Genomic DNA, 27595 nt, shown 5'->3' with positions numbered 1-27595 from the left:
CAGACTTACTGATTTCACCTTCACAGCTCTCACCATTCTGCCCTTCTGTCTCCTCTCTCACTTGTCCTTCACTCAGTACCCAGCTGGTATCTGCAGCCTCTTCCCTTGCACTTCTTTTACAGCCAGCATGTTCCTCCTGCCGGACCATGCTGTCTAGTCCCAGTGAAATGGCAGGGCCATGGCAGGAATCATTGTCTCACTCAGGGAAAAACCACATTTAGTTGAGCACTCCTTGAAGACAGTGACTGCCATTCTCACAGCAGGCTGACTTAGGAAGTTTTGCACAGAGGCACAGGGTGCCACAGCCTGAACATCAACTTCTGCAGGACCCTGGAGCTTCTCTCTGTGCAAGCAGAGACTGCACAAGGTCTTTCACCTTCCCACTGCGTATGTAGAAGTTTCTCTGTGCGTAGGTATGCTAAATGTCAGAGGACATATCTAAGTGCTGATCTCAATGGTTCTGGTGGTAATTCCCCTCTCAGTTATGCAGGCAATTTAAATGTGACCGGTTTGTCTAGAAGGCAAAAGAAACTCCAATAAAATGACACTATTAAGAGTGCAAAGGCAAGTAGTCAAGTGAGAAGAGCAGTTCTTTACATTGCCCACACATGGCTAACTCTACTAACTCAACCTCTCTTGTAGGTGACCCTACAATACAGTCCTAATTTCAGGAGCACTCACTGTTGTCACACAAGATACAATTTAGAAGGTATTTGAAGATGTTAAACAATGAATACAGAGACAGACATGTTCTAGGAAAATGTTTTAACCAAGGAAAGAGAGAAAAGGATAGATTTGGGCAATATTAATTAGGAAGACATGACAGAAATTAGAAAAAACGAGGATGTAGATGGAGCAGCAGAGGCCAAGTGGTTACTCCAAGGTGTCAAATGAGATGTAGATAAATTAAAGCTAGAGGAATTGCTTACTGGTGGAGCTGGAAATTCATTACTCCAGTCACATCCTCTCTGTGAGCAGTGAGCAACTAGATCTGCTGGCTTTTGCACACCATTGAACCAGCAGGAGTGTCAGGCAGTTCTGTTCCATCCTCACCTCCTTGGCCCCACAATGTGTATCCCTTGGCATGTGCCTGTTCACCATATCCACTAGCGTGGCAGCTGGAGTTTATCCACATGGGACAATAACTCCAGGAGACTTTGACGAACCTCGCTTATGGCCCACAGAACCCATGTTTCCCTCCAATTCAAAATGATTTGATACCCCAGGTGTGAGCAACAACAAACCTGCTGGGTGGTTTTCTCCTTTTCTAGCCATTTCCAGACAGACTTTCACACTGGCAGGAAGGATGTCCCCACTCTTTTTTTGAAAGTCCCACATTAACATACGCAAAGGAGCATTCTAGTTTTAACTACAAACTGCAGGGCTTCTCAGAACCCGTAGACATATCTGGTGTAAAGGCAACATATTGTTTGACTCTGGGTACAACATGAACATCGAGTTTCATTCCCACTTCCTGCAAGGGATGCCACTTGAACGTTACTAGCATGCCACCCTGTTTGGAAAAATATCCAGTCTTCTCTGAAGATGCCAAAAGAGAAAACATAACATCATTTGATGAGGGTCACAGCAGTTAATTACTTTTGCTGTTAAATATTTCTATTCCCTACTAAACTTACTCTGGCTCCTCATTTATGAAAAGAAACAGGGGAGCCAGAGGAGAGATATTAAAGGTGAGAAAAGCAGTGAGGAATGAGGACTGGACACAGGAGGGGCGAAGCTGAGAAGGGCTGAGGGATGAGTAGAGCTTGTATCATGTTATTAAAAACACATGTGGCAGTTCAAGACGGCAGTGTGGTGGCAGAAAGGTGGAGTGGGAGATGCAAAGCAGGCAGGCAGGTGGTGATGGGCTGCAGAGCTTCAACCCTGGAAACTGAAACAGAGAGAAGAGAGAAGCACCAAGAGACTGGCATACTGGCAAAGCTATGCAGAGCCTGGGACCAGGGGCATTGCAGATCAGGTCTAAAGTGCATTGGCAGTACTCCATAAGACATAGGAGGGAAACAGTGGACCCTGAGGTACATCAGGAAAAATATTGTTCAGCACCTGCTCACAATGTGCCTCCAACACACCCTGCCAAATCTGGCAGTTTCTCATTTAATAAAAAAAAAAATTAAAAAAAAAAAAACAAAAACAAACAAACAAACAACAAAACCAAACACAACAATTCCTCTTATGTTTATCCAGGGAAATAAGCAGGCCCAGGAGTAAGTTGGTGCTGCAAGGGTAAGAAATTAGTCTCGTGCTCCTGCCCCATATGGGAACCTGGGAACCAGCCTAGCTGTGTGCCTTGGGTTCCTCTTCCTGTAGCAGGACACTGGCTCCTTTGCACAGGGATTTAGATCCATGGATGAGAAGAGTTATTTAACAACTCAAAGTTTTTGGTTTGGGTTTTTTTTTCTGATTTTTTATTATTATTATTTTGTAAATAAGAAGATTCTTACCCAATAGAGGAATTATTAGAAAGCACTTGGGAGAGAGGTGGAGCTCTGCTTGCTGCTGTTACCAGTTCTATGATTAAATATGATTTTTTTTTTTTTTTTTTGCTTTTAACCTGATTTCAAATTTCCTACGAAATTATCTACATGAGCTTTTCTCCCTGTAGCCCATGGAATTAGGCTATGTCCTTTAACTTTGCATGATCTAGTGGCAATACATTTTGTTTTGGGTCCCCTGGACAATATCAGGTTGTCATTCCCATATAGCTACAGACCAAAGCTCAGAGTGTAATGGAAGAAGGCCACTAATTTGGGTGCCTGGGTTGAGGTGATATAGGAATGATTTTTGAGCCACATTAAGCATGCCTAACCCTGGGATTGTTTCGTTTCAGATCAGCGCTAGTATGTTGTGGTCCTCTCCACTCTGAAAGACCTGCCACAGGCAGGCAGCCACGGAGAGATTCATGAGGTGTCCAGCTCAGTTGGAAAGTGATCCAAGAGTGGAGGACACCGTGAGAGGGTGCTTAGTGCTCCCAGAGAAAAGGGGAAGGAGGCACAAAAGTTTATTATTTGCTAGCTACTCTCTGTTATACTCCAAAGTGGTCAGGCTCTGAGACTTCAGGTCTGCAGAGTAAAGATGAGACTCTTTCCCAGCTGATAAGGAGAGTTGTGTCAGTAAGGAAGAGAAGGAGCTGTTCATCAGACTCACTGCACAACACCTCCAGCCATTGCAGTTGGCTGGGGGAGGCTTTAGGGAGAGGAGGAGGAGGGCGGGAGAAGTATTAGGGCTGTGAGCCACTATTCATTTACAAACTATAATTAATTTGATGTTTAGATTAATTTCTGATGCCTCTCAAAGGTGCCACTGAAAGCATTTTTTCCTTTATTATAATGTTGATTGCTTATTGGGGAGATAAATCTAACTGTCAGTTATGCACTGACTTACCAAAACTTTCAGACCAAGCAAGCATGTATGCATAAGGAACAGCTGTTTGCAGCTCTCCAGTTAAAGGGACAGCTCTGTCTTTTCCCAATAACTCACATTAAAGAAAATCTATACTTTGTACACAGGGATTTCTGCTTTCTTTTGTAGCTTAACAATTTATTAGACAAGACTGTGTTAGCAGAATCTATCTTCTATTTATCTGTCTGTCCATGTGTCTGTTACTGTTCCATCCATCTTTCCACACAAGTAATAGACAGGATCCATCCAGAATATTTTAAAGTTATGGGTATCTTTGTATATACCTACTCATATGCAGACTTACACAATCATTTTAAATGCCTTTACTCATGGGGTAATTAGATGGAGGAACTCATTGCTACAGGGTCTTTGTGGCTACTCATTTAATGACCTTCAAAGGGGGAATAGCTATTTATGTGACTAATAGAAATGACCAATGTTAAGAATTAATGCCAGAAGCAAGAAAAGACGGGGGGGGGGGGGGGGGGGGGAAAGGCTTTAAAAGATATAAAAAACTTAATGCTCTAGGCTTCAAATCAGTCACCCAGGACTGGGACCTAAGAAAAGAGCTGAGGGGGCTCTCGTGGGCCTGCACAGCATGCTATCTGCTGCCACCTCTTCTAAAAATCCTTTGACATTAGATAGAGTAGATGAACCTGAGTCTGTATGGCTGGTCCTACATGTGCTGTAAGGATGTATAGTCTCAAATGCAAATGCATCCATGTGTAGAATGCCAGAGGGCGGGTCTCCAGTGCTACTTTCATGCAGGCCAGAAATTTCTGTTCTGAAGTCAGAAATAATGACACACTCCAATGGGCAATCCCATTTCTGAATTCAAGGTGATTGATCTGCAGAGTGCAGACTTACCACATCCCGCTTTTGTGAGACTGCAAACCCACCACAGCATTTGGGTACCCATTACCATTACTATATTTATTTTTGTTTTCCCAAGATTCCTGATGTAAGGCAAATCAAGCTGCAGAATGGACGAGTCTCTATCAGTCCATCCAACCATGCATCCATCCCCATATATCTATCTTCAACTTCTTCTATATCCCATCTATCCTGCCTCATTCACTGCACAGGGACGCTTTCAGCATTTCTGAAGTCTGTCAGCTAGATAGTTACCAAGCAGCAGCTGTTCAATAGTTCCTCACAGCTCTGAGCTTGGCCTTAGGCCCTCCTTCCCACAAAATATTCAACTACTACGAATATGACTTTACTATATTTCCTTTTTTTTTTTTTTTTTTTTTTTTTTTCCTAAGGCACTTCCAGCAGAGCATCTGGGATGTCCCACGAGCTAAGTAACATCATTTTCACAGTGGGTCAGGGTGTCTTCATTTCACCAAGGGGATGATGACGGCATAGCAAGATTTTCAAATTATTTAGTTATTCCGCATCTGAGATGCCATGAGCCTGATTAGTCGTCTGTTGCTTGTTTTCCAAATTATTAGCACAACGCAGGGCATGCCTGTTTATGTTTACTTCAGACACAGGTAGAGACGAAGCCTTTTCTGCCAGTGAAATCTCAGGTCATGCCCTGAGTATCAAGAAAAGAGGAACACCAGTAAAGCTTCATTTTCACTGACAACCAAAGAGTCCTCACATATCTGCTCAAGCACTATGCCATAACTATCCATATAAGGTTCTTTATGCTGTGTACCATTGGCTCTGTTTTGGGCCATGATAACTCACTCAAGGCTGGAGGTTGCTCAGCAGTAACAACGGGCCAGGGAGCATCCCTAGCCAGCAGTCAAGACAAGGCCACCCCTCTTTCAAGGATAAGAGAGTTAGTCATGTAGATTTAAGCCATAATGTACCATTTTCAGTCGAACCTGCCCTATTTATTACTAGCAAAAAGTAAGCCTAGGGATCTTATTAAGCAATTTTATCGATATATGATATACCAGAATAACTGGGATGTCATGGCAGACATAGGGCTCCATTCCAGTTCTCCAAGGCAGCATTTGGTTGTACAACTACAAACCATCCTTTCCCTGCATATTTACTTTCTACATTCCAACACTTGCATACTGAGCTGTCCATTGCCATTTTCCTCAACCGTTATGTTATTCATTCTCTACAGTAATTAAACAAGGATGTCATGACAAAGAAAAATACAGAACTTGTTGTGCTTAGAAGCACTGCTTTAATGCATATACAAAACAATACAGAATTAAAATTTACTAGGTAACATATTTCTTGCATTCTAACTCAAGTGCTTAATTTTGCAACCTTATCATTGTTGAATGTATTAGTGCATGTGCTATCCTTCCCTTTTCAAGTAAGCAAATCAAAATAACAATATCTCCAGATGAGATAACATCTTCAAACAGCATATATTGCAATCTTCAAAGGTTGTCACCAGTGGTAACAACTTGCAGATGCCCAGAAAAATAGGTATACCTTTCTTAACCATTCCCAAGTCCATCTACCTAAACCTCCTCAACCAAATACAATATCGTCTCCACTCTCCCCAGTCAATATCTGTAAAATATTGCATATGCTTAGGTATGTACATTATCTATTTTATATATACTATATATTTCTGCAATAACAAATATGTCGCAAGTTATTAAAACAATGAAAAGCACTGAAAAAAGTGGCTTGATTTTGGGCAACCTGCTCCAATGCTTGCTGCAACGTCAAGATGAAAAAGCTTTACCAATATATCCAGTCTGGACCTCTCTTGTTTCTGTTAATGTCCCTTGTCTCTCATTCTCCCACCATACACCACCACTGTGAACCATAGAATCATAGAATATCTCAAGTTCGAAGGACCCATAAGGATCATCCAGTCCAACTCCCTGCTCCTTGCAGGACTACCTAAAACTAATTCATATGACTAAGAGCATTGTGCAGATGCTCCTTGAGCTCTGATAGCTTGGGTGCCATGATCACTTCCCTGGGGAGTCTGTTTGATGGACCAAGCACCCTTTCAGTGAAGAACCTTTTCCTTATGTTCCTATCTGAACTTCTCCTGCGCAGGAGACTACCTCTGTATTCTTGCTCTCACAGGGCATGTGCTCCAGCCCTTGCCTGTCACAATGGCCCTGTGATGAACTCACTCCACTTTGTCACTGTCTCTCCTAGGCTGAGGGCAAAGGGTTGCCCAAAACTCTAAGTCCAGATGTGATCTAATGAGTGCGGATTAGGGACTAGTAATCGCTTCACTAATTGACTGGCTGTGCTTTTGTTAATAGAGCTTGCAGGCCAGGGAACATGTCTAATGAGATCCTCAGTGACGGAAGCCACAAAAAATCTAGAGACAGTAGGACTATGCCCTTTCATTAGCTGAGCTTTAGTGCCCCTGATATTTAGCCAGGTATGTTTATTGTTATAAAAGGGAAGAGGTGTAAACATCTAAGAGAGTGCTGTCTTCAGCTGCTTCACAAGCAACAGGTTTTATCCCTCTCTGGCAACATGACCTACTAATCTGATTGTGTTCTGACCATTTCAAGGGTGAAATTATGATTGTTCTAAAGATAAGTCTCTAATGACCCTTTAAGTCCTTCTCTAGAAGGGTTTCCAGAAATTGCAAAGTATTTACTCTGGTCATTGTGCATCCCGACATGTGAACAGGTCCAGAAGGATTATTGTGTTATTGAGGGTTTAAAAATGGTTATGAGAGAAGAATTTTTGCTACTTGATTTTAGGAGTCAATGCAAGGGCCAGTTTGTTTTTAGGGGCAATTTATATTTTTACCCCATCCCTTCAAAATAAGATCCCTGTCCAAATTATCAATAGACATCCTGCCTTTCTCAGATCTTCACTTTTTCTAGTCAAAGGGATTTTTGTAAATGGGTTTTTCCAGCAATATTTCACTCCCCAATTTCATTTGAAGCATAAGCTTATTTTCCCATCTCCCACCGAAGGGCGGATCAAGAATTCAGACAGGTTATTGGGCACAGCCCCAGGAAGCCAGAATTAGAACAGGCTTTAGTCCAATCTATGATTATGATTCAAGTCCTACAGACTGAAATAATTCTTCTGAGAGACTGAAGAAAGCTCTTCACAGAGATGTCCAGGATTCAGGATACTTCAGGATTTTGAAGGCCATTAATGGTGAATACTCTGATGGAAAACCCACAGGAATTTATGATCCTCTACACTATAATATGAAGTTGTTTCATTCCCATTAACGTTGATGACAGAAGAGGCCAGGTGATCATTTCCCCGTTCGTTGCGGGTAGTTGAAAACACAGACATCTTACTTTGACACTGAAAGGACCAGAGATGGAACAGATGGTTGGACCTGGAACAGTACATTATTCTCCAGCTTAAAATATACTTGTGTAACTCCTTCCTTTCACCTCTTGGTGCCCAGCATAGTTCAGTGTCAGCTCACAACCTCCTGGTCTAGATATTAAGGGATTTTCTCTTTTCCTTTTCTTTCCCAATGAGTCGCCAGGTAACAGCAGGGTTTTTTTCCTTTTGATTTCAATTTTAGTTTTGTTAGCTGGTTTTCACCCACTGGCCTCCATAGAAAGCAAAGTATTGGTTTGAAAAGCATGGCCAAAAACTGTTCATCACTACTTCAGGTTTCAGAACAGAAACTTCCAGACTGTCCCACAAAAGAAGCTTCAAATCTTTCTGTATCTGTTGGATTTCTCTAGCCTGCCCATAATGAGGTACCAGGTGTGGAATGACATAAAGGAGAGAGGCTGTTAGTTGCCTATCCAAGTATGATCAACAGGAGCAAGGTGTGGGAGATTCCACATTACTACACCAGAAATGTATCTATCTCAAAGACTCCCTGGGACATAAAAGAACTGATAAAAAGGAGTCGCTAGTACAATTCACAGTGCACCTTCCTGATTCGTTTTCCTATTTTGAGAGGTTTTTTCTTCATTACCCAGGAAGGAATTTACTTCCCTACTATGAAATACTATCAAAAAGAAGATCACCTTCTATGATGCTTGTCTCTTATAGATCAAGAAGGATGATTGGTGATTTCAGTAGCTGCAGTGTTCATATACATGGCTTTTTTTAATTAAGAACCCACAAACTGATCCAGGAGACTGCCTGGGAGCAAAGAAATTAAAATTAAGATAAGAAACAGATTGTGACATGGCTGGTGGGAGCTTCAGTAGTTATGTTCATCTTGTTTATGTTGTACAACTCCAACAAAACAAATGTAAAAATATCTTTTGTCTGGATTCAACAACATTCTCAGTGCATCCTTAACTGAGCACCTACTTAGGTCCCACTCATAACTTGTGTAAAACCTACACTAAGCTTGTTCTTTGCTTTTGGCTTTACACTGGCAGAAGGATTTGTCTCCTAAAAAGTTCATCCCCTTTGCCAACCCTGTACTTTCCCTTAACACCTTATATGACAGATCATGAAACCAAACATTACAAGGAAGGCTCAGAAACCAAGTCAAGAGTAGTTCCTTCCATTTCTGAAGGCAAGTTAGGAATTGCTTCAATTCTAATCATCATTTAAAGACCAAAACCATTCACCTGTCTGTGATTCCTCACTGGCAAGTTTGTTCCTTGTTAAGAAGATCATCCTCATCATTATCATCCGAGTTGGAACATTATGCTTCTTTTAGAAGAAACACAATGATTCTTGTCCACAGCAGACATGTTTGTATGCTGGTCTAGTATTTGATTCATGGGGTCTCCAGAGAATGGCTGAAGCCTGAATCCTTCACTTCTTCCATCCATTCATTGGGTAACTTCAACTCCTACTTAGCAGAATGGGTAGAACCACCAGTATATAGCAATCAGATGAATAGTTGCTCAACCTTCAGACTGTCCCCATTCTAGTCTAATCTCAAATCTTAACCTTGCAGTTTCAATGTGAGTCACAACAGTAATTCTGTAGAAAACTAACTATAAAAACAAAACAAAACAAAAAAACCAAACCACAAACAAAACACAACCAAAAAACCACACCACAAAAACAAAAGCCACCAACCAAACCCAAAAACAGATTGTGAAAGAGAAGACCCATAGGAAGAAAATTCCTTCTTGGTTTGAACCAGAATATTCAGGGTCAGTATCTACAGCCTTCAACCTTCTTCAAAGAAGGTACTGCTTCTCTGAGACACTATCTGGAGAGCATCCAACTGACAATGCGCAATAACAGGGACCACTATTCTGTACATTCCAGCTCACACTGCCTCAATGTATAGAAGTAGTTTCATTCACGGGAAGATGGGAAGGTGACATAAGGAAGATGCTTGTGTATTTCAAGCTACCTTCTGCACTGGGTGTTCTGACCTTTAGAGAAAGTTAATCATGCCATCTACTTTCACTCTTCATTTAATCTCCCCTTCCCATCTGTTCAGTTTCTCTCAGCTGGAAGCAAGATGAAGAACGAGTACCAGTCAGCTGTCTCAGTGGTCCGCAGCCCACACTTTGGGGCCATTTATTATAAGGCATTAACATCAATTGTCACCTCTATCATGACTGTTACCGCAGTCCATGCCAGATGAGTAGGCAAGAACTGATTTTCTAAATATCTGAAATGTGAAATAAGCAATAGACAGACAGACAGACAGATATGCAGTATCAGAAGGGACTGTTCTGATCCTTTGGACAGAACTCTGAAATATCATATGCCAGATACCTTAGCTCATTCGACAGGTTCAAACCTTCTGCTTGAGTCATAGCATCCCTTTTAGACAATCTCTTAATCAAGATTTCACTTGATAGGTGCTCCACCCCTATTGCTAAACAAGATGTTCCAAAATAGTTATTTATCTTCACTATTTAAAAAATGCAGACTCAGTGCCTTATTTCCATTTTAGATTTGTCAAATGTCTGCTTCCATCCCGAAGAAATCATCAAGCTCTTTTTTTTTTCCTGTATTAAACTAAACACATTATATTAGAAATTATTTTTAGACTATGGTCAGAAGACTGTATAACCTTATTTTTCACAAATTGTGACAACTTCTATCACTTTTTCAGACCTAGAATTATTCCTGTAGTTTTGAATAATTCTTAAAACCGATTTTTTGTAGAGAAATCACCAGAACTAAATGCAGGATTCCAATAAAGTTCTTTCCCGAGCCATAGTCAGAGGTAATATCACCTTGCTACTTCTGGAAAGTATTCCCCAGAGACTGTACTGAGTCTTCAGACTTTGAGTATTTCAGCATAATCCTGAGAGCTCATGTATTTGGCTATTACCATGACACCCATATTTTTCTTAGGAGAACTGATTTCCAGTGAATATTTTCCCTTTTTATGAGTGACCCACTTGCTTTTTCTTGTGGGTAATTAGTTTTGCAACTGGTTAGATTAAAGTGAACACTCTTTGAGTCCAGTCTATGCAGTGACAGGTCGGCATAACTGACTTCTGTCATTATTTACCACTTCACCGTTCTTGTATGATTGGAAATTTTTACTAGTAATTACTTTAGACGTCTTCCAGGTAACATTAGAGAAACTGAATAGCACAGAGCTTTCAGCCCGCTCCTGGAGGAGTCTACTAGAAACTCCTCAAGATTGTAAGTCACAATTTACAATGTTTCTGGTGGTCTATCGTCCCATTTTTAAGAAGTTTGATATGGGCTGCTTTCATTTTCTGTCAAGCACGGCTCTCTGAAATACTCTAGAAAAGTTTAGGCATACTTTATGAAAACTTACTTTATTAATCAAACTTGCAACTTCATGTAATCAGGTTATTTGATAGATAATATTTTCCATGAAACCATGATGATTGGTACTAATTGTACGCTTTTTAATTCATTGCCCTATCTTCTCCTATCAAAGTTTTCATAATTTTACTTTTACTTATGGATGAAAGATTAAGTTTACCAGGCCATCTAGTTTACATCCTTAAAAAATAATAATAGATTTAGTTATTTTTATCCCCTGGAACAATTTGAAGATTTTCTAATATTCCATAAATTTCTAATATTAACATTAATGCTTCAGCAAATTTCTGAGCCAATTCTTCAAATATTCTGAGGTTCCAATTATCTCATCCCACAGATGTGAAATACTTAATAGTCGCTGTTTAGCATAGTCGTCAGCTACTAGCTGTCCATACATTAAAAAAAATTAGTTGGTGGGTGGATGGATGGATGGATGGGATGGATAACAGGAGAGACAGATCTCACTTGGACATGATTAAACATCAGTGGAAGGTTAAATATTCCAAAAAGTCATCCAAACCTATTAGATGCTGGAAAACAGCTGAAGTGCTATGCCCTTGGTCTGCAGACGTACTCCTTTATTGAGTATTCCAGTACCCATAAATCACCTTACAATACAATACCTTCCAATGCACACATATATTATAGAGCTACTTACATACAGATGGTATCCTGAAATTCTTTACAACACTAAAAAATTGCAAGACAGCAGCTAGTACATCGTGTAAAGAACATAGCAAGGTAAAGACCTTGCAAGGCAATTAAAGGAAAACCTCCATTCTCTGATAAGACTAATAAACATGGAGAAAGAGAAACCGGGCAGTCTCAGGAATGAAATGTACTTAAATAGCAGGGAAGTGCTCAGGGGTAGGTGGCCAGGTCCCAGTGGGGTAAGAAAAAAGGGAGCTCATCCCCAGCAGAGAAGACTCCTGTAATTTGAACACCCTATCATTGCCTTCCCAGCAGAAAATGACTCTCTGATGTTCCTAGATCTCACCCTTCACTGGTTAGTAACAAAAGTAAGGAATCTTGTGCTAAGAGAACATTTACATTAATAACCAATTATGTTAATAATTAATTCCTTAATTACTAACTCAAATGCCTGGGGGAAGGCAAGAAGCAGGACCTCTGGTCTAACCAATCGCCAGTGCTTTCTGCAGCTTCCTACGCCTTAGTAGTCTGACTATGAGGCCCCCTCTGACATCCTGGGTAGCAGCACTTTGGATGCAAGGGAAGCAAGGGGCATGGACTTCTCCTGCACTAGTACCCAGCCCATGTGCATGCTGTTTCTTCTTTTTCGCCACATGGGAATTTGCCTTCAACAGGCTGAGGCAGATCCTTGCTCTTCTGTTATTCTCATTTCCCTCTAATAAGATGAACATGGGTCAAATTACAAGAGGGAAAACTTCGGAAGAATGAGATTCTCTCCTTAACTAGTGACTTTCACACTGGAGGAACAAGAAGTGCCAGGAAAGATTCCTTGTGGCAACCAGAAAAACACACTGATAGCCAGAACCAGAAAAATGTATCTCTGGCCTAAAAAAGCTAATAAGCACCAATGTCTATTTGTTTCTGTTGAGGTCTCTTGCAAAGTGCATCCCTGAGATGGTAGTTTTGTGCAGCAAGCATCTGGAACATAGATCAGATAACGCTTCTTAGTTTTAAGAGAAGTTAAGTATTTGTTTCTTTGAGGTTACTCTTTTTCTTTCCATCACCTGAGAACAGCCTGATTACACAAATGGACCTGCTGTAGGACCATCTGCCCCCAGTTCAGAGTCTAGATCAAAAGCTTGCATCTGGACCTGTCATTCACTGCAGTCTTGACTTCTGATTTAGGGGATGCTCAGTGTAGCTACCAAGCATGGGGCTCCATCCAAAGGAAGGCTTCTACTGGAGAGGCAATATGATATTCCAACCCAGTAGCAGATCATCAAAGGGCTATTCTACACATCAACCGCCAATTCTCCTTGCAGCGTGCAAAGAGGAACAGAAAACTCAGAAAGGCCAGTTAGGGATCCATGGGAACATAATGATGTGCTCATTCAGGACTCCACTTGGTGTACAAACTAATTCATGGCCATGCAGAGACACTACTCACTGTGAATAAAAAGTGTACAGTTGCAAAACAGTTTTCAAATGCACTCTGAGATAGATTGCTAATTCCCTTCTTTATCATGTCAGCTAATTAAAACAGAAAAACAGCCCTTGAGTAATATCAGTTACATAAAGCCATTGGTGATCATGCTGGCATCATGAAAAGGGCATGAAGCTCCTTCAGTGTGCCCCACTACCAAGACTTTCTGTGGAAGAAACAGGGAGAAACCAAAGCACCCTCCAAGATGCTACCTAGTTTCTACCTGCTAGTCATTTACACAGTCATGAAGGAAAAGGGCAGGCCAAGAGAAGTCATGGACTCCAGCGTCACAACCTTCCTGGAAGATGCTATGCAGTATCAGGAAGATTAGATGCCCTGAGCTGCAGTCCTAGCAGATTTCTTCATTCTTTGCTGCTTTGATATATCATTTACTAGAAGAGCCTTTTTACATAATCCCTTGGGCAAAAATAAAAATAAAATTAAAAAAAAAACCAAACCACAACAAAAAACAACATCCCCTCTATAAAATAGATTTATCACAGAATCCTGTCCTCCTACCAACCATCTTCAGACCAGAACATATATTTCTCTGATTATTAATTAACTGATGCACAGAAACAGCTTCAAGCTTTTTAACCTCTCCCTTTCTCTTTTGTCCTTCAAGAATGTAGATGACAATGCAGGGGTAGTGTTCAAAACACAGACAGCTTCTTGGACAACTGTAGTACTATCGTCGTGCTTTGAGCCCTATAGTCATGGGCTCAAACATTAAAGGCATTCAGAAAGAACTGTTTGAGCCATTTTCCCAGTATATAAATTCTCTTCCTAGTCATGCATGTTTAAATATGGCATAGCACCTTTAACAGTACTGACACTGACGTGGAGAAACAAAGATGGTTCACTGCCAATAGCGCACATAACAACAACAACAACGTCATATGATCTACCAGGACATATTTGACCTAAAAAGGCAAAGGAGTATGATATTGTTAGCACAGCTTGTCTGTCTGTCTATCTGCCTATCCTTTATCACTATGATATCTCAGCCCTCAGGATAACACATAGCTTTTCTTCCTTTTGGAGTCCGTCCAAAAACCTTCAACAATATGAAATACAACTCCACATAAATAACAGAAAGGGGGACAGCTGAATGCACCAACAACTTCTGAGCGCATCAAGTCCCCTGAAACTATAATGCAAAATGAAGCTAGAGGAATTAGCTGCTATGTCCCTAGGACGTGCTCACAAGAAAAATGCACTAACTATTGGCATTTTCCCTCCTCATTCTCTCTCCCCAGCCCTTGCACCCTAGATCCCACCCTCAGCAGCCTGCCAGTGGAGATTTTTATATTACAGCAGTGGCTATCAGGATAAGGAAGGAGGAAAATCAAAATAATAAGCCAAACCTGGTCCAAACCTGTGGGCAACTAATACCAATAGCACCAGAGTATACAACTCCCGGCTTCATTTTCTGGTCTAAACAAAACATAGTGAGCAAAAAAAAAAATAGTACCATTTGTTAAAATGCTATATTATTTACAGCTTTCCACAGAATGGGGAAAAGGTCTTAGAATTCCATCTCTAAAGCAAAGTGATGATAAAAACTAGTGTAGCTTTGTGAGCTTATCTAAAGGCAAGGTTCCTGCAGAGGCAGAAATATGTCAGCATCCCGGCACCAGGGCTTATCGCCCAACTAAAGGTCTAGTCTTGGCAGAAGTAGATAAATAGTAGACTTCCATCATACTTGGCAGCATTTCTGGTAGGGTTTACATGCTTTAGAAGTTTGATTCAGCAACCAGCACCATTTTGAGGAGTGTCTCACCCAGGCACTAGCCAGGTAACATCTTACCTTGAGATATCAGTCCCACCTACAGATCCAGGTAAATCTCACAACAGAAGTACCTTGACTTAAGCTAGATGCCTGCCTTCATTCCTGTCAGTGCTGGTCCCTGCTAAACAGCCAGTGGGACTTGGCTGATTTAGGCACAGCTAAGAGTGTCCTGAAAAAGGAGATCATATCCATTGACTGTATTTGTTAGACCTCCACTGATTATTTTGGATCCCAAGGTGATTTGCTCCCAAGTGGATGCCTGTGTAGACGCACTCTAGATGTGCACGTTTAGTCAGTAGGAGGTACACTGCAACAGAACCACTTACAAGAGTAGAAATCAAAGTTTTCAGGCCAGCTAGATTCTGTAAAGACATCATATAAACAATTACCCAGCTGCAGCCAACTCAGCTTTGATATTTGGTAGCTGTGTATATATTAGTAAAGCAAACATACCTGGCACTTTACCCTAGCACTGGGGCCAGCTGGCAGAGAATAGCCCACACCCAAACTATTAAATTATCTTACCTTCCAGAATATAATGGCCACATCCAAGGTAACTATTGAAAACAGCCTCTGTTCTGTGCTAATACTCAGGTTCTGTCTAGGAATTGTTTGGTTAGGCATAAGCCAAAACTATATCAAGGACGTTTCTAAAAATTCAGTGGTACAGATGACTGGGCTCCAGCTTGTCTGAACTTCCCTGGCACAGTTTTAGTTTACTGTTTTAGATGTAGCTGATGGGTCTTACACAGGATTATTAGCAAGCCAGAGGTGATTTTAAAAATTGCCTTTTACTACATCCTATATTCAAAGATGTGAGGTAGCTAGACAGCAAATTTCAAGTTGATGCTCAAGTAAAGCATTTCCAAGGGAGCTTTCAGAAGTATTTAAAGACTGAATCAACTCAGGTGAAATCATGAGGTGTTTAGTTTGTTCCTTTGCTGATATCAGATCATAGGACCTTGTTGATTGATAGGTGATTCAACTAGTCAAATTTAAACTGGGGACATTACCAGGTGCTTACTGGCTAATAAGTGATCACAAAAGCAGATCCATTGCCAATGAACCCCAGTTCATTACCATAATTCTCCAGTTTTCTGTCTAGAGATTGATCACTGTCGTGAGGCTGGAGCAGCACCTTTGCGCACATGTTCAGAGCTGCAGTGTTGGTACATCTTCATCCAGGCGGCTGGCAGGAAAACTGCATGGAGAGCCTGTTACTTGGAGCCTTGGCTTCAAGAAGGGAAGATGAAGAGGGATGCCTGTTTATTCCATGGACCTCCCTCTTAAATCCCTATCTGCCATACTCAGTAAACCTGTTATCTTACTTTGAGGCTAAGACATAGGTTTAATGATCTCTTATAAACTTTTGCTATTAGCCTAAGGCAGCTCTAATTCAAGAATGAGGAGCTGACCTTGCATGCAGGTGCATGCGTGCCTTTTTTAAATGCAAGCCACCCTATGTCATGTGTGAGACTTACTTTCAAGGAGGAACCAGACCAGGGAGGAGGTGCTGCTGAATGCAATCACAGTACAGCCCAAGGCTGTAAGCCATGCCTGGTGCTGCTGTCAGGAGCAGGTGTATACCTGGCAGCAAATGCTCAGCATTAGCTTTTTGAGGGGCTTTCAAACTGTCTCTTCATTTCAGCCTGTCTGTTGAGAGACACTAGGTTCCTAGGGTTGAGTTGTGCTGCCAGAGCTTCACAGGGATGGGAAAACAGATGGCTTTGTCTGGAGTGCAGGCTAGTCTAGACTAGTCTTACCCAGGGTTTGTGCTCTGAAGTGTTGTTGGCACAACGGGACATTTCTGGCAAAGGTAGCAGAGGCAATTCTTATACAATGTGATGGCCCCCTGCCTCACTAATATCTCAGACCCATGGTCACTCCAACTGAAGTTGTATACAATCTGGGCAAATGAGGCCCTTTCCTGGACCTAACATATAAAACAAAAAGAAGGAAAAAAAAACCACCACAAACTTCACACCAAAACCCATCTCCAAAGATGAATGCATTAGATGCATTGCATCCTGTGTGGTTCTGACCTACCTTGGCTATTTTGATCCCCAGAGAGCAAGTCTTCCATTGAGACAAAGAATGTAATTTCAGGTGGCCTGTAGATACAATATTCAGTCACTATAAGTGTTTCTACTGCTGGATGTGCTCCATGGCTGATTGGATGATTTGCTGGCAAGGTATGAAACTACTTATGAAAACAATGTTAGGGAAGCACTAGTGTTAATCTTTCTCAACTGCAGAGTCAACATAAAGTCTGCAGAAATTGCCAGTTAATAAAGCTTCTCATATTGCTTAAGTGGCCAACAATCAAACTATTCATGCCAATGAATACCATAATGAAGAACTTATTAAATTCACATTTTACTTATATTGCCATAATAAGGAAGTAGCAGTAGGTATATCAGATTCCCTTCATTGTGAACATTGGAAGAGAAAGGACAGGTTATGCTGGCGAGTGAAGGAGGGTCCAGAGATTTACTGCAGGTGTGGTGGAGAGAAAAAGAGCAAGACAGAGTGCCTTGAGACCATGCATCACATCTGCTGACACCCAGCTCAAAGGTGACCCAAATCTTGTGTGTGCTGGTACTGTGGCACCAACATTTGGATCCCCATGCTTCACACAATCTTGTGTCCAAACTGGCACTCAGACCAGGCACTGCATCCAGGGACACTGTTCTGTAACAACCCCTCCTACCCTCCATCCACCATTGGCAACCATCCTCTCCTCACTCTCCTGCCCACCTACCCACTCTCCTACCTGCTCACTCACTCCTTCCCGCTGCCCTCTCCCTGTGTTCATTCTCAGTGGTCGGTGCATGTACGTGCCTTGGCCCCCTTCAGCTCATTAAGCCCCCTGCCTTGCCTCATGTTTTGACAGGTTTTGTGAGTTTTGACAATCCTGCCAGTGCCCAAGCTGCTATCCAGGCTATGAATGGCTTCCAGATTGGCATGAAGAGGCTGAAGGTGCAGCTCAAGAGGCCAAAGGATGCTAATCGTCCCTACTAAGGAGTTATGGGAACCACTGGATACAAAGCACTAGCACAGGTAACTGCATGGGGAAGGGGGTGTCAGCTATGGTTGTAGCCTCTCTTTGTGTTGTAGACCCTCAAAAAGATTCAGCTCTGCGGCTCTCTAGCTTCTGCCTTTTTCACTTAGGCCTCTGGCTAGAGCCACCCTGCACAGATATGCACCCACACATAAACCAGGAACCATTTGTGTGTGCGTCTCTTTAGAAAAAGAGGTGGAAGGATGCTTAACGAGGGATGAGCCAAGTCCCCCACCCCAGGGGCATCCTGCATCTCTAAGAAGTCTTCCTGGTCCCTAGAGGAGAGCCAGCAGCTGTCCTGATTCCCCTTGCTCAGCCAAAGAGAACGTTTCTGGTGGCTGAAGAAAATCTGCAATTAAGAGATGGGACTGGGCTGCAGGTTAATCCCAGGTGACTGGACTGGGACAGTGTTTGTCTCAATAGCTTTGTGTTGCAAATGTTTCAAAGCATTCTTCATTCTTCATGCGGTATGGTCTGTATCCAATTTCATCCCAGCATAATAACTCTATGTAAATATGTCTCCCTGACAACTAAATAACCCCTAATTTCTTTCTTTCCAAGCCCAGGAAGTTAATAGAAGGATCCATGCTCACTTCTTGCTCAGTTAGCGTTAGATCCTGTGTGTAGATAAAATCCAACCAAAGCCAAGGAAACTTTGCCTGAGTGAGGACCTAGACAAATGTGAACAAGGGTCTCGTTGTTAGACTCATGTACTTTGTGTTGTTGGAAAGGAGCCAGCTTGGTGCTCCAAGGGAACTTCAATACATGTAACAGTGTCAAAAACATCAGAAGCAGCAGCTTGTATTGTTGGAACCCCAGCCTATCACCAATAACAGAAATGGAGATGTTTCCAAAAACTGAAGTATTTTCTACCACTGGCTGGCTTTCCCATTAGATAACACAAATATAAAACCGTATGTATTTGTTACAGATGCAGAGGTGTCCCTGTTGTTAAAACTGTTTCACACCGGAGACTTCCCAATAAACCCAGCACCTAGGGTGGCCCTAAGCTGCAACAAGCAGTTGCACTCCTGAATTAGAGACAGAGAGGTGGGTTAGGTGACCTTTCTAGGCCATTATAGCTGTAATGTTTAAGATCCAGTGATTTCAATTCAGGCTTTTTCTAACCATCTAAGGTATAGGCAGGAAATCCCTACCTTCAACCTTCCCAAAGAACTACAAAGTGTTCTAATTTTTCATTGGTATCTCTAATACCTTTGAAAAATGTATTGTTCTGGTCTTCAGAGCAGTATCTTTTCTACCTGGAATTAAGGACTGGGATCAAAAGGTCTTAGAAAGAGGTGCTGCACTGAAGACAACATGAAGCAGATTAAGAAATCTTTCAAGTAAACCTATTAGGTGCATGTGCAAGATACAGCCTCCATAGTTTAGACCCTCCTTTATATGTGACTATATGAAGATAATTGTCGATGCATTTTCCCTCTTCAAATACCTCTTTTCTTTTCCTTGCTTATGACAAGGCCTCTTGGAAGCTTGAAACCAAAATATGTTTCCATATCCAAACGCTTTTTGCTTCATCACACTGGCTTTTTACTGCAGGTTTTTGTGGGGGGGAGTGGGAGATGCATGCATGCAATATTTTTAAGCAGGAACTGCCTTTGTTGGGGAGATTTTCAGTAATATCTGCAAAGGGATCGAGGAACACAGGTGTCTCCCTAGTCTGGCACTAAGCAATAGCTTTATATCATAGCATAGCTGTGATCACTGAGGATATGCTTCTTTCTTACGGACATGTAAGAAAGTGCAGGGCTGTAGACACTTGTGTTGTTAAAGAATCACTGCATAAGCCTACAGTGTTTTCATTATCATGAATCATTATGAAGTGCTCTGCCTCTACCCTTTCACTGTCAGGCTGATGTTGAGGTCTCAGCTTGTTTCCTACAAAAAGATTACTCAGTCAGTAGGACTGTTTTGTTGTTTGGGTTTTTGGGGTTTTTTTTCCTCAATGAATTATATAAAAAGGAATCAGTTGGTAAGATGGCAACAAAATTCTATATCTCTCTCTCAGAGCATTTTTTTTCTTTACTTTGCTTCTGAAAAGCAAGAGAACAGTCTTGAATTGTTGCCTCTAAATAGGAAGTCCTTTTGCCTTCCTGGCTTTTACTTCGATTTTAATGATCAGCTGTCCAGCAAAATCATTTCAGTTGTTACTACCAGCTCACTTCCATCCTCTGTTTATAGGAGCCTTTATCAGAGGTACAGACAGTCTTTATCAAAATGAAGCAAATACAGCTCAGAGGCCCTTGCTCTCTTGCAGACTCCCATCTTGGTGAGCTCACTGCAGAAGCTGAAGAGGACCTGTCTTTTAGCAGGAGAGGATTATTCAGGGAAAAAAAGAAAAAAAAAAAAAAGAAAAAAAAAAAAAAGTTGTGTCTGTGTCTTTTTGCACCTAACAAAAAGAACTGACAAAGTACATGTGGCCCCAGGAGGACACTGAAGGAGTATGTCCCAGGGAAGAATCTGACTTAGCACAAGGAGTACCATGCTAGCTTAGTCTGGTGAGGAGACTTGGTGACAGCAAGGATACACAGAAGCTCATCAGGGCTTAGATCCAGCTCTTTCTTCAGCTCATCTGCCTTCCAATGCTTAGAAAAATCCATACTAGCACCCTAGAAGCAGATAGCAGGTTTTTAGTCATGACGGCCACAAGTCAGCTTCCCACCAGGGCTGTGCAGTAGGAGTTAGTACAGGGCTAAGCCCTCAGTAATAAGCCTTCGAGACTGGTCAGTTGTTGTTGGCTCAGTGTGGTGTTATTGTACCCCCATGTCTGGTTTGATGTGCAGTTTCCAGTCAGCCTCCAAAATACCACTGGGAATCTCTGACTTTCCCACTCAGTAGACAACATCATTGCTGCAACTAGAAGTTTCCTTAAAACACTAGGGTGCAAACAAGCTAGACACATGGGTATGGCACAGATAGCTATTGCAAAGCTGAAGAGCAGGCAGATCATGTTGACTGTCGGAAACTTAGTAACTCCTGTGTGGTTTTTATCTGGGTTTGCTTTGGTTGCAATTCTTCAGGTTCCTTATTCCAATATGAAGCATGCTCATAACCGTATTGACATCAGGGCAATTACTCATGTGCTTCAAGACAATGCTCAAGAAACCTTTTAACTGGAATTTTGTTAAGGAAAAGATTTGTTTTATTGAACTTCTTTCCAAAAACAAGAAGTTGCCAACAAAAAACAAACAAGTAGCACCCAGTTTGATGTAGTCCACTAGTCTGTTTTTTCCTAACCAAGAAAGAAAGATCTTCACTCAGTTTTAATTCTGGCTGCACAGGGCAGGGTTTAACTTCTAAATCTCTTTTTTTGGGACACAAGAAATCTAGGCCACAGTGATTTTAAGTCCTTTGTTTTCCTTGCAAGTGCTCTAAAGTTGCTGTCAAACACTGAAAGGGTCTCTGTGATATGACAGATAAGCCCACAAGCTGCAGCAAGCAAAGCCATGAAGAATTTGGATGGCAAAATGTTTCCAAAATGGCTGTCTTTGCTATCTTCCCCCCCCCCCCCCCTTTGTAATTAAACTAGTGGTTTTAGCAAAAAAAGAAACAGGCAGGTGCAGGGAGGAAACAAAAGTAAGAGAGGAGGATCATTTGAGGCAACTCTGCCAAAATCACTATAATCAGTATATTACAAATCCCCCCTCTGGACTAGAAAGCAAGGATTTGGAGCCACTTCTTGTATCTTTCAAGATAGTAAATGTACAAAATAATCAAGCAAAAAAGACGCTGAAATCCACAGCTCCCTTGGGTAACCATTCCTAGGAGCCCTTGGGTACGCTGTGATATGGCAAAGTTGCAGGTAGACCCTGCAGTGCCTGGGGGTGCATGTGAGCTGGCTGCATGGCCAGCACCATGGAGGAATGCTAGACAGGCAGAAAGGTGACCTCCTCTGATCCTCCCCATGGAGGCAGAAGTAATCAGCATGATTCCAGCCCTCCACACTGGGTGTTGAAGTGAGTTCCCCATTGCTCTGTCCATGCTAAGTCAGTAGTAGTCATGATAGGACAATATTGCCTAGAAAACCCCATAATTCACAGCTCTTCCAGTTTTAGGGACTTAACAGAGCAGCACAGAAGTGTCTAGCTGGTAGATCAATAGAAGACATTGCACAGAAGAGCAGTGAAAACCCTGTCAGTTCGCCCTTTGGGGCTTCATTGCAGTGACTGATCATTACCAGTGTCTTATTTACCCCTTGCTGAAATTTTATTTAAAGCTAAAGGTGGAGAGACATTTTAGTGGGACTAACCTGGAGCACTAACTGGCATGAAACTGAGTGAGACAAACTGAGTGAGGCAAAAGTATAGAGTAGCTCCTAAGAGTAGTGGCAAAACATTAAAAGAATGCATTGTCCAGGCAATCTGCTTCTCCAAAATGCTGGGGGAAATAACATAAGCCAAAGCATGAATATGAAAAAAAAAAGATGTTCAGGTCCTCCTTCACAGCTTCTTGAACATGTGCAATGTGTTGTTTATTGTAGAAGGTGTGAGATGCTTGTTTTTGCAGCAGGCTGGAGTAGGTGATAATGTTTCCCAGAGGAAATGTCTTTTGGAAAACTAAATTTTCCTTTTTTCTGTGCTCTGACAAGAGAAAAAAAAAAAACAAACCACCTAATTTTAAAGTAAGCAGACATTATCATCCAAAAATAAAACAAACAAGCAAAATTCTAAATGCCCATAAACAAAAAGAAGTGAATGGAAAATTTCTGGCTGTCTTATCATTTCAGATCACTTCAATACAAAGTCTAATGAAAGTGTATTTTTCACTGAATTTTTGGTTACTTATGCCTCTCAGGCTTGTATTACCTTCAATGAGAGGATATTCTGCAGTTGCATTTATCTCACTGTTGTCTATTAGGATGCTCATCTTGAGATTCGGAGTAAATATCCTTTATCAGAATCTAATCCCATTTCTTGTAGTTATGCCTCCTGCAATCATGCTAACCAATTCCTCTTACTCCTGCACAGATTAGTGTTGTTTCCCTCCTTTAGTCATCACTTAGATCATGTAGGACTTGCTTACATTATGGAAATTTGCACTAGTATAATTACATCAAAACAGTACTCCAGTGCAAGTTTTAATGTGAGTGAATAAAGCGAGAACAGAATCAGCACAGCTTCATTTGGGAAAGTCTGTTTAGGTGCTGGAAAAACATCGGCTCAGCCAATATTTTTTTCTTTTCTTCAGATTAATTTTGCCTTTAATTTCCACTGATGACTGTGATTAAAGATCGCTCTCTGTGTTTTTAACCCAAACTTTGCGCTCCTGTGCTCATACATGAGAATGGAAGTGAGTGTTACTGGGGGCGGGTCAAACAGAAAGAGTGAAGGGGTTTGCAAAACTGACAAGGAAACCCATTTCTTTTCTGGCTGATAATTTTTAACCTGCCTGCCAATTTAAATTACTAATAACTTTATTATGGTAAAATTCTCATGCCTGTTCTATAAAGTTTTGATACGAAAGCATGCAAAATCCCATTTGCTAATTATTGTGGTTATTCTAAGATTGGCACACAATATAATGCACTGATGGAAAACGACAATAATTAATTACTGCATTTACTGCAAAATTACAATCAGTAATTACTGCTCTGAGACTGAATTCCATTCAGCAATATTTGGAACTTGTTCTTCCTCAAAGCAGGGCAGCTTTTTAGTATTGCTGTGTTTGCATCTAAATGAGTCCATGTAGGTCACTAACAGATCCGTGCTATTTGTCATGGGAGTGAGAAAGCAGCACAATGCAATACCATAAAGCTTTCCTTCTTTTCAGAGCATGAATTCTTCATTAAAAGCCATGTTCCCATTTTTTTTAAATGTTAGATAATGCAATTATTTCAGAGTTAAATAATAGATATGAAAGCAGCCTCCCATTTCTCATCCCACTGTGATGCTGTTGGTCCTGATGCTCTAAAGTAAACTTTTGAAGGCTTGTGAGAACTTCTGCCAATGACTCAGCCAGCAAAGATCCTGCTGAGTTGTCCCTACTATGAAAAGACCAGGAGCTTAGTATGGTTGTGCCACCTTCAAAGGTTTCCAACAGCAAAAGCCCCAGAGCCCCAGAGCTGGCTGGAGGTGGTAGTGTTATATTCATCCACTTAACCAACAAGATTATTGTGGGATCACATATGGACCATGCCATGCAAAGTACCTGAGTAAGTTAGATTTAGAGCCCTTCTGAGGTAAATGGTGCGAGCTCTCACTGAGTCAGTTAATGGGCAGCTGCAGTAGCCCGAAAACAGTAGCCTCTGAAGGAACCTTTTTATGAGGTTCATCCAGCACAGAGGCTTGCTGGGCCAGTGTACAAGGGACTGCCACTTGAAGAAAAGCTGGGAAATGTTAAGAAAAGGAATGGGTAGATGTTTCAAGCAGCAGTGAGTTGAAATGAGAGCCAAAGACATGGAAAAACACAGGAGACACCCTTAGCCAAAATGTTTGTTCCAGCAGCAGCAAACACTGGCAGAATCAATCCTTTACTAAACAAAATAGGCACAAAGAGGATGAGAGAGGGGAAAGACCCACAATAAAAGAGGCTTGTGAAAATCCAGGATGAGGTTTAAAAATAAGTGTGGTCATTTTCCTACAGGACCTTCAAATAAGTGACAAATCAGCAAAACCTTTTGATACTGGGGAGAGCAGCACCCACTAATGAGTAGATGGGAAAGAAGCACGTTATCAATTTGCACATGCAAGTACTTGGGGAGAGAGCAAAGGACAAGTGGTGTATGAGACCATAAAGGTCTAGGACTTCAGACAAGAGAAGTTTTTCTTAGACAGCCCTGTGCTTCATATGCTTGAAGGCTGATAGGTCTGTCTCTGGTGTGTTTAGAAAAAGAAAACATCAGCATTGTGAACGCGCTTTTTTTTGTCCAGATAAAGATGATACAGACAGTGTAGGCCAAAGGCAGAGCACAGCCCTCTGGCCCTAAGGAAAAGTGAATTAGCAGAGAAAGTTAATGTAGGAAATGGAAACACTCCGTAAAGTCAAAGTTACAAGTCAGCTCCAACACATAGTTCACAGGACTCAGGTCACTTGTGTAGCATTGATCAGTAAGCTGAAAATGATCTGATCTTTTTGCCACTGACCTTTGAGAGCTACTTCAGAACCATGAATTGAAGCTGTATGGGGTAGTGTTTGGCAGTTACACTGTAGGTATAAAGAAAAGGGAGGCTAAAAAACTCCATGAAATTTACTCTGCAGGGGAAAACTGCTATATGAGTTGGCAAGAATCTTAATAAGGGGTTGCACAGCGCTCCATCAATGTGAGCACCTTAAATTGATGTTCTTATGGTTTGGAAGGCATATACAATCAGCTGCACTAGAACACAGTTTCTCATTCCCACAGTTATACCCAGTGATATATCAAATGCAATTATTGCATATTTGAATAATTCATGGGTACAGTAACTTTGGCCAGATACAAGTGAATATCAAAACTCTGGTCCCTGAAGTGTTTGATTCAGCTGTAGCAGCGAATTGAAGTTTTACAGTGCAAACACTGTTTCTTAGGTGTCTTTCGTCCTGCCTGTGACTGCAGTTAGAGAAAAGACAGTTTTTATTTCAAATTGTTCATTTTTCCACTTAGCTGAGCTTCATCCAGCCTTTTTGAAATATTGGGTAGAAGGCTGAGCTGGAGGGGAAAGGAGAACAGCAGTCAAGTCATTTCCCAAGCAAGAAGCACAGTAAATGAAAACTCAGTGCTGTGCCTGGAAAGGTGCTAACCACAGCCATGATCAGGCAACATTCTCTGGTGGCGTCAATCACCAGCTCCTCTGAAGTCAGTGAAGAGACACTGATTTATGACAGCCAAGGATTCAGGCCCACTGTTACTTATTTAACACTAAATGTTCTCCTAGCAGAGATGTTTCAGTTACTCGCAATTCTAGAGGGAGATGCAATGCCACTGTTCTGGCCGCTCTGGTCTCTTTAGAGCAGAGAAACTAGGGAATGAACATGTCTATCTCCAAACACAACCCTATGGCTTATTCTTAAAACTCCTTTTGTACAACAATGACTTACAAATAGAAGAAATCCTCTTGCATCCCTGGAAAGCTGTAGTTGCACACTCTTTAGAAAGCAGACTCCTCCCGTTAGTGGGAGATATATTCTCCCTCCCTGCCTCTTCAGGTTTTCCCTTTTCCTGTGTAGGACTGATCCAGCAGCTGGTCCATCTGAAGCACCCATTCCATGCAAAGCAGGATAGCTCTTTAAGATCCCCACAGCAACAAGATGCCTACCTTTGTGATTCCTGGCTATATGAGGCCCTTGAAACCAACAGACGTCCTTTGGTTGGTTTGGGTGTGCTGTGGACCAGGGCCCTGGTTGTCATGGTAGAGTGCGGTAATACAATATCTATCTTAAAAAGCAGATTGTTCCAAAAGAAAATAGGTTTTCATTATCTTTATTTCTAAGGATTTGGAAATTAATTAGGCCATGAAATCCGTGGGCCATGCAGTCAGCCACAAATTTGTCTTTGCTGGATAAGATTCTTTTTTTCTCTTTTGAAGCATCTCCACTCATCAGCAGAGGTTGCATCCCATCTCCTGTGACACATGACAAATGAATGCTTTCCATGCTCTTTATTTTCCTCTGTGCATTCTCCTTGCATGACATATTGCTCCACCATAGTAGGCTGGGCACTGGGAAAGGGAGCCAGGCAGCAGCCAAACTGCTTTAGGAAACTGGGCTCTTACATATCAATTCTTAAGAGATTTGGTGCTTTCAGAGGGGTTGTATTTAAAGGTTTTCTGTCTTCTGCTTTTAGCTTACCAGGGCATTATTTGGTACGGAGAGTCCAGACCTTATTAGACAAAATCCCATCAGGAATCTGATAGGTCTTTTTCCTTTTCCTCATGAAGACCAATGTAATGGAATTTAGAGAAAGGTGTACATATCCTGATCAGAAGCAAAGGATTACCTCGCTCCTGGAGAAGTGTTCCTGAACTTAAACCTGAACGTAGGAATTAACTTCTCATTAGACAGCTTTGTTGAGGAGCGTGCTGAAGGGCTATTAGCAGAGGCACACGGGCTGGCACCATGGTTGGCTTTGGGGTCTTTTCTCTTTCAGCACAGCCCCGCTTCCTGACAGTCTTGTCTCCTGGTACTTACCAGTGATTCCTGGAAGTAACTCCAGGGTGCTGCTTAGGATTATAATGAAAACCATTTCTTCCTGCAGAAATTGTCTAGAAAGAGTTGTTCTGAGGATCACAGATAGCTGGAGAAGCGCTGTGCCTGCCTTTCACCTGGGGAAAAAAAAAAGGCTTTAACGGAGCGATGATGATTTCTGCCAGCTAAAGACTTGTTGTGGGATTTGGTCACTTGCACTTAGGGAGCAGAAATCTGCCTTTTCTCTTCTGATCTTTCAAATTGCCTCTGTAATTTTTCCCCAAGTTATGTGTGCTCAGTGTGTTCTGTCGATGTGAGAAGTGGTAATGTCACTTTGCTAGGAGTTTTATGGTTCACAGAAGGTAGGATTTGTATTGAGATAGACAGATAGATGGATGTCTGGTGCCTGAACACAACATATTACAGAGATTGACCCAAAATTTTCAAC

At 41.6% G+C, this 27595-nt stretch overlaps 1 protein-coding gene across 11 annotated transcripts in view; it reads left to right on the top strand.

The window, feature by feature from the left end:
* Window positions 1-27595, top strand: part of CELF4 (CUGBP Elav-like family member 4) — a 722303-nt gene that overhangs the window by 679594 nt on the left and 15114 nt on the right. For all 11 annotated transcript variants that reach the window (XM_037374241.1, XM_037374246.1, XM_037374243.1 and 8 more), the window contains exon 12: window positions 17854-18020. In XM_037374241.1, the coding sequence (XP_037230138.1) occupies window positions 17854-17981 (128 nt within the window). In that variant the 3' untranslated portion in view covers window positions 17982-18020. The remainder of the gene's footprint in view (window positions 1-17853; window positions 18021-27595) is intronic.

Source organism: Falco rusticolus, chromosome Z (genome assembly GCF_015220075.1).
Source record: "Falco rusticolus isolate bFalRus1 chromosome Z, bFalRus1.pri, whole genome shotgun sequence".
In the NCBI taxonomy this organism is placed as follows: Eukaryota; Metazoa; Chordata; class Aves; order Falconiformes; family Falconidae; genus Falco; species Falco rusticolus.
This window is presented reverse-complemented; position numbering and strand designations above follow the sequence as displayed.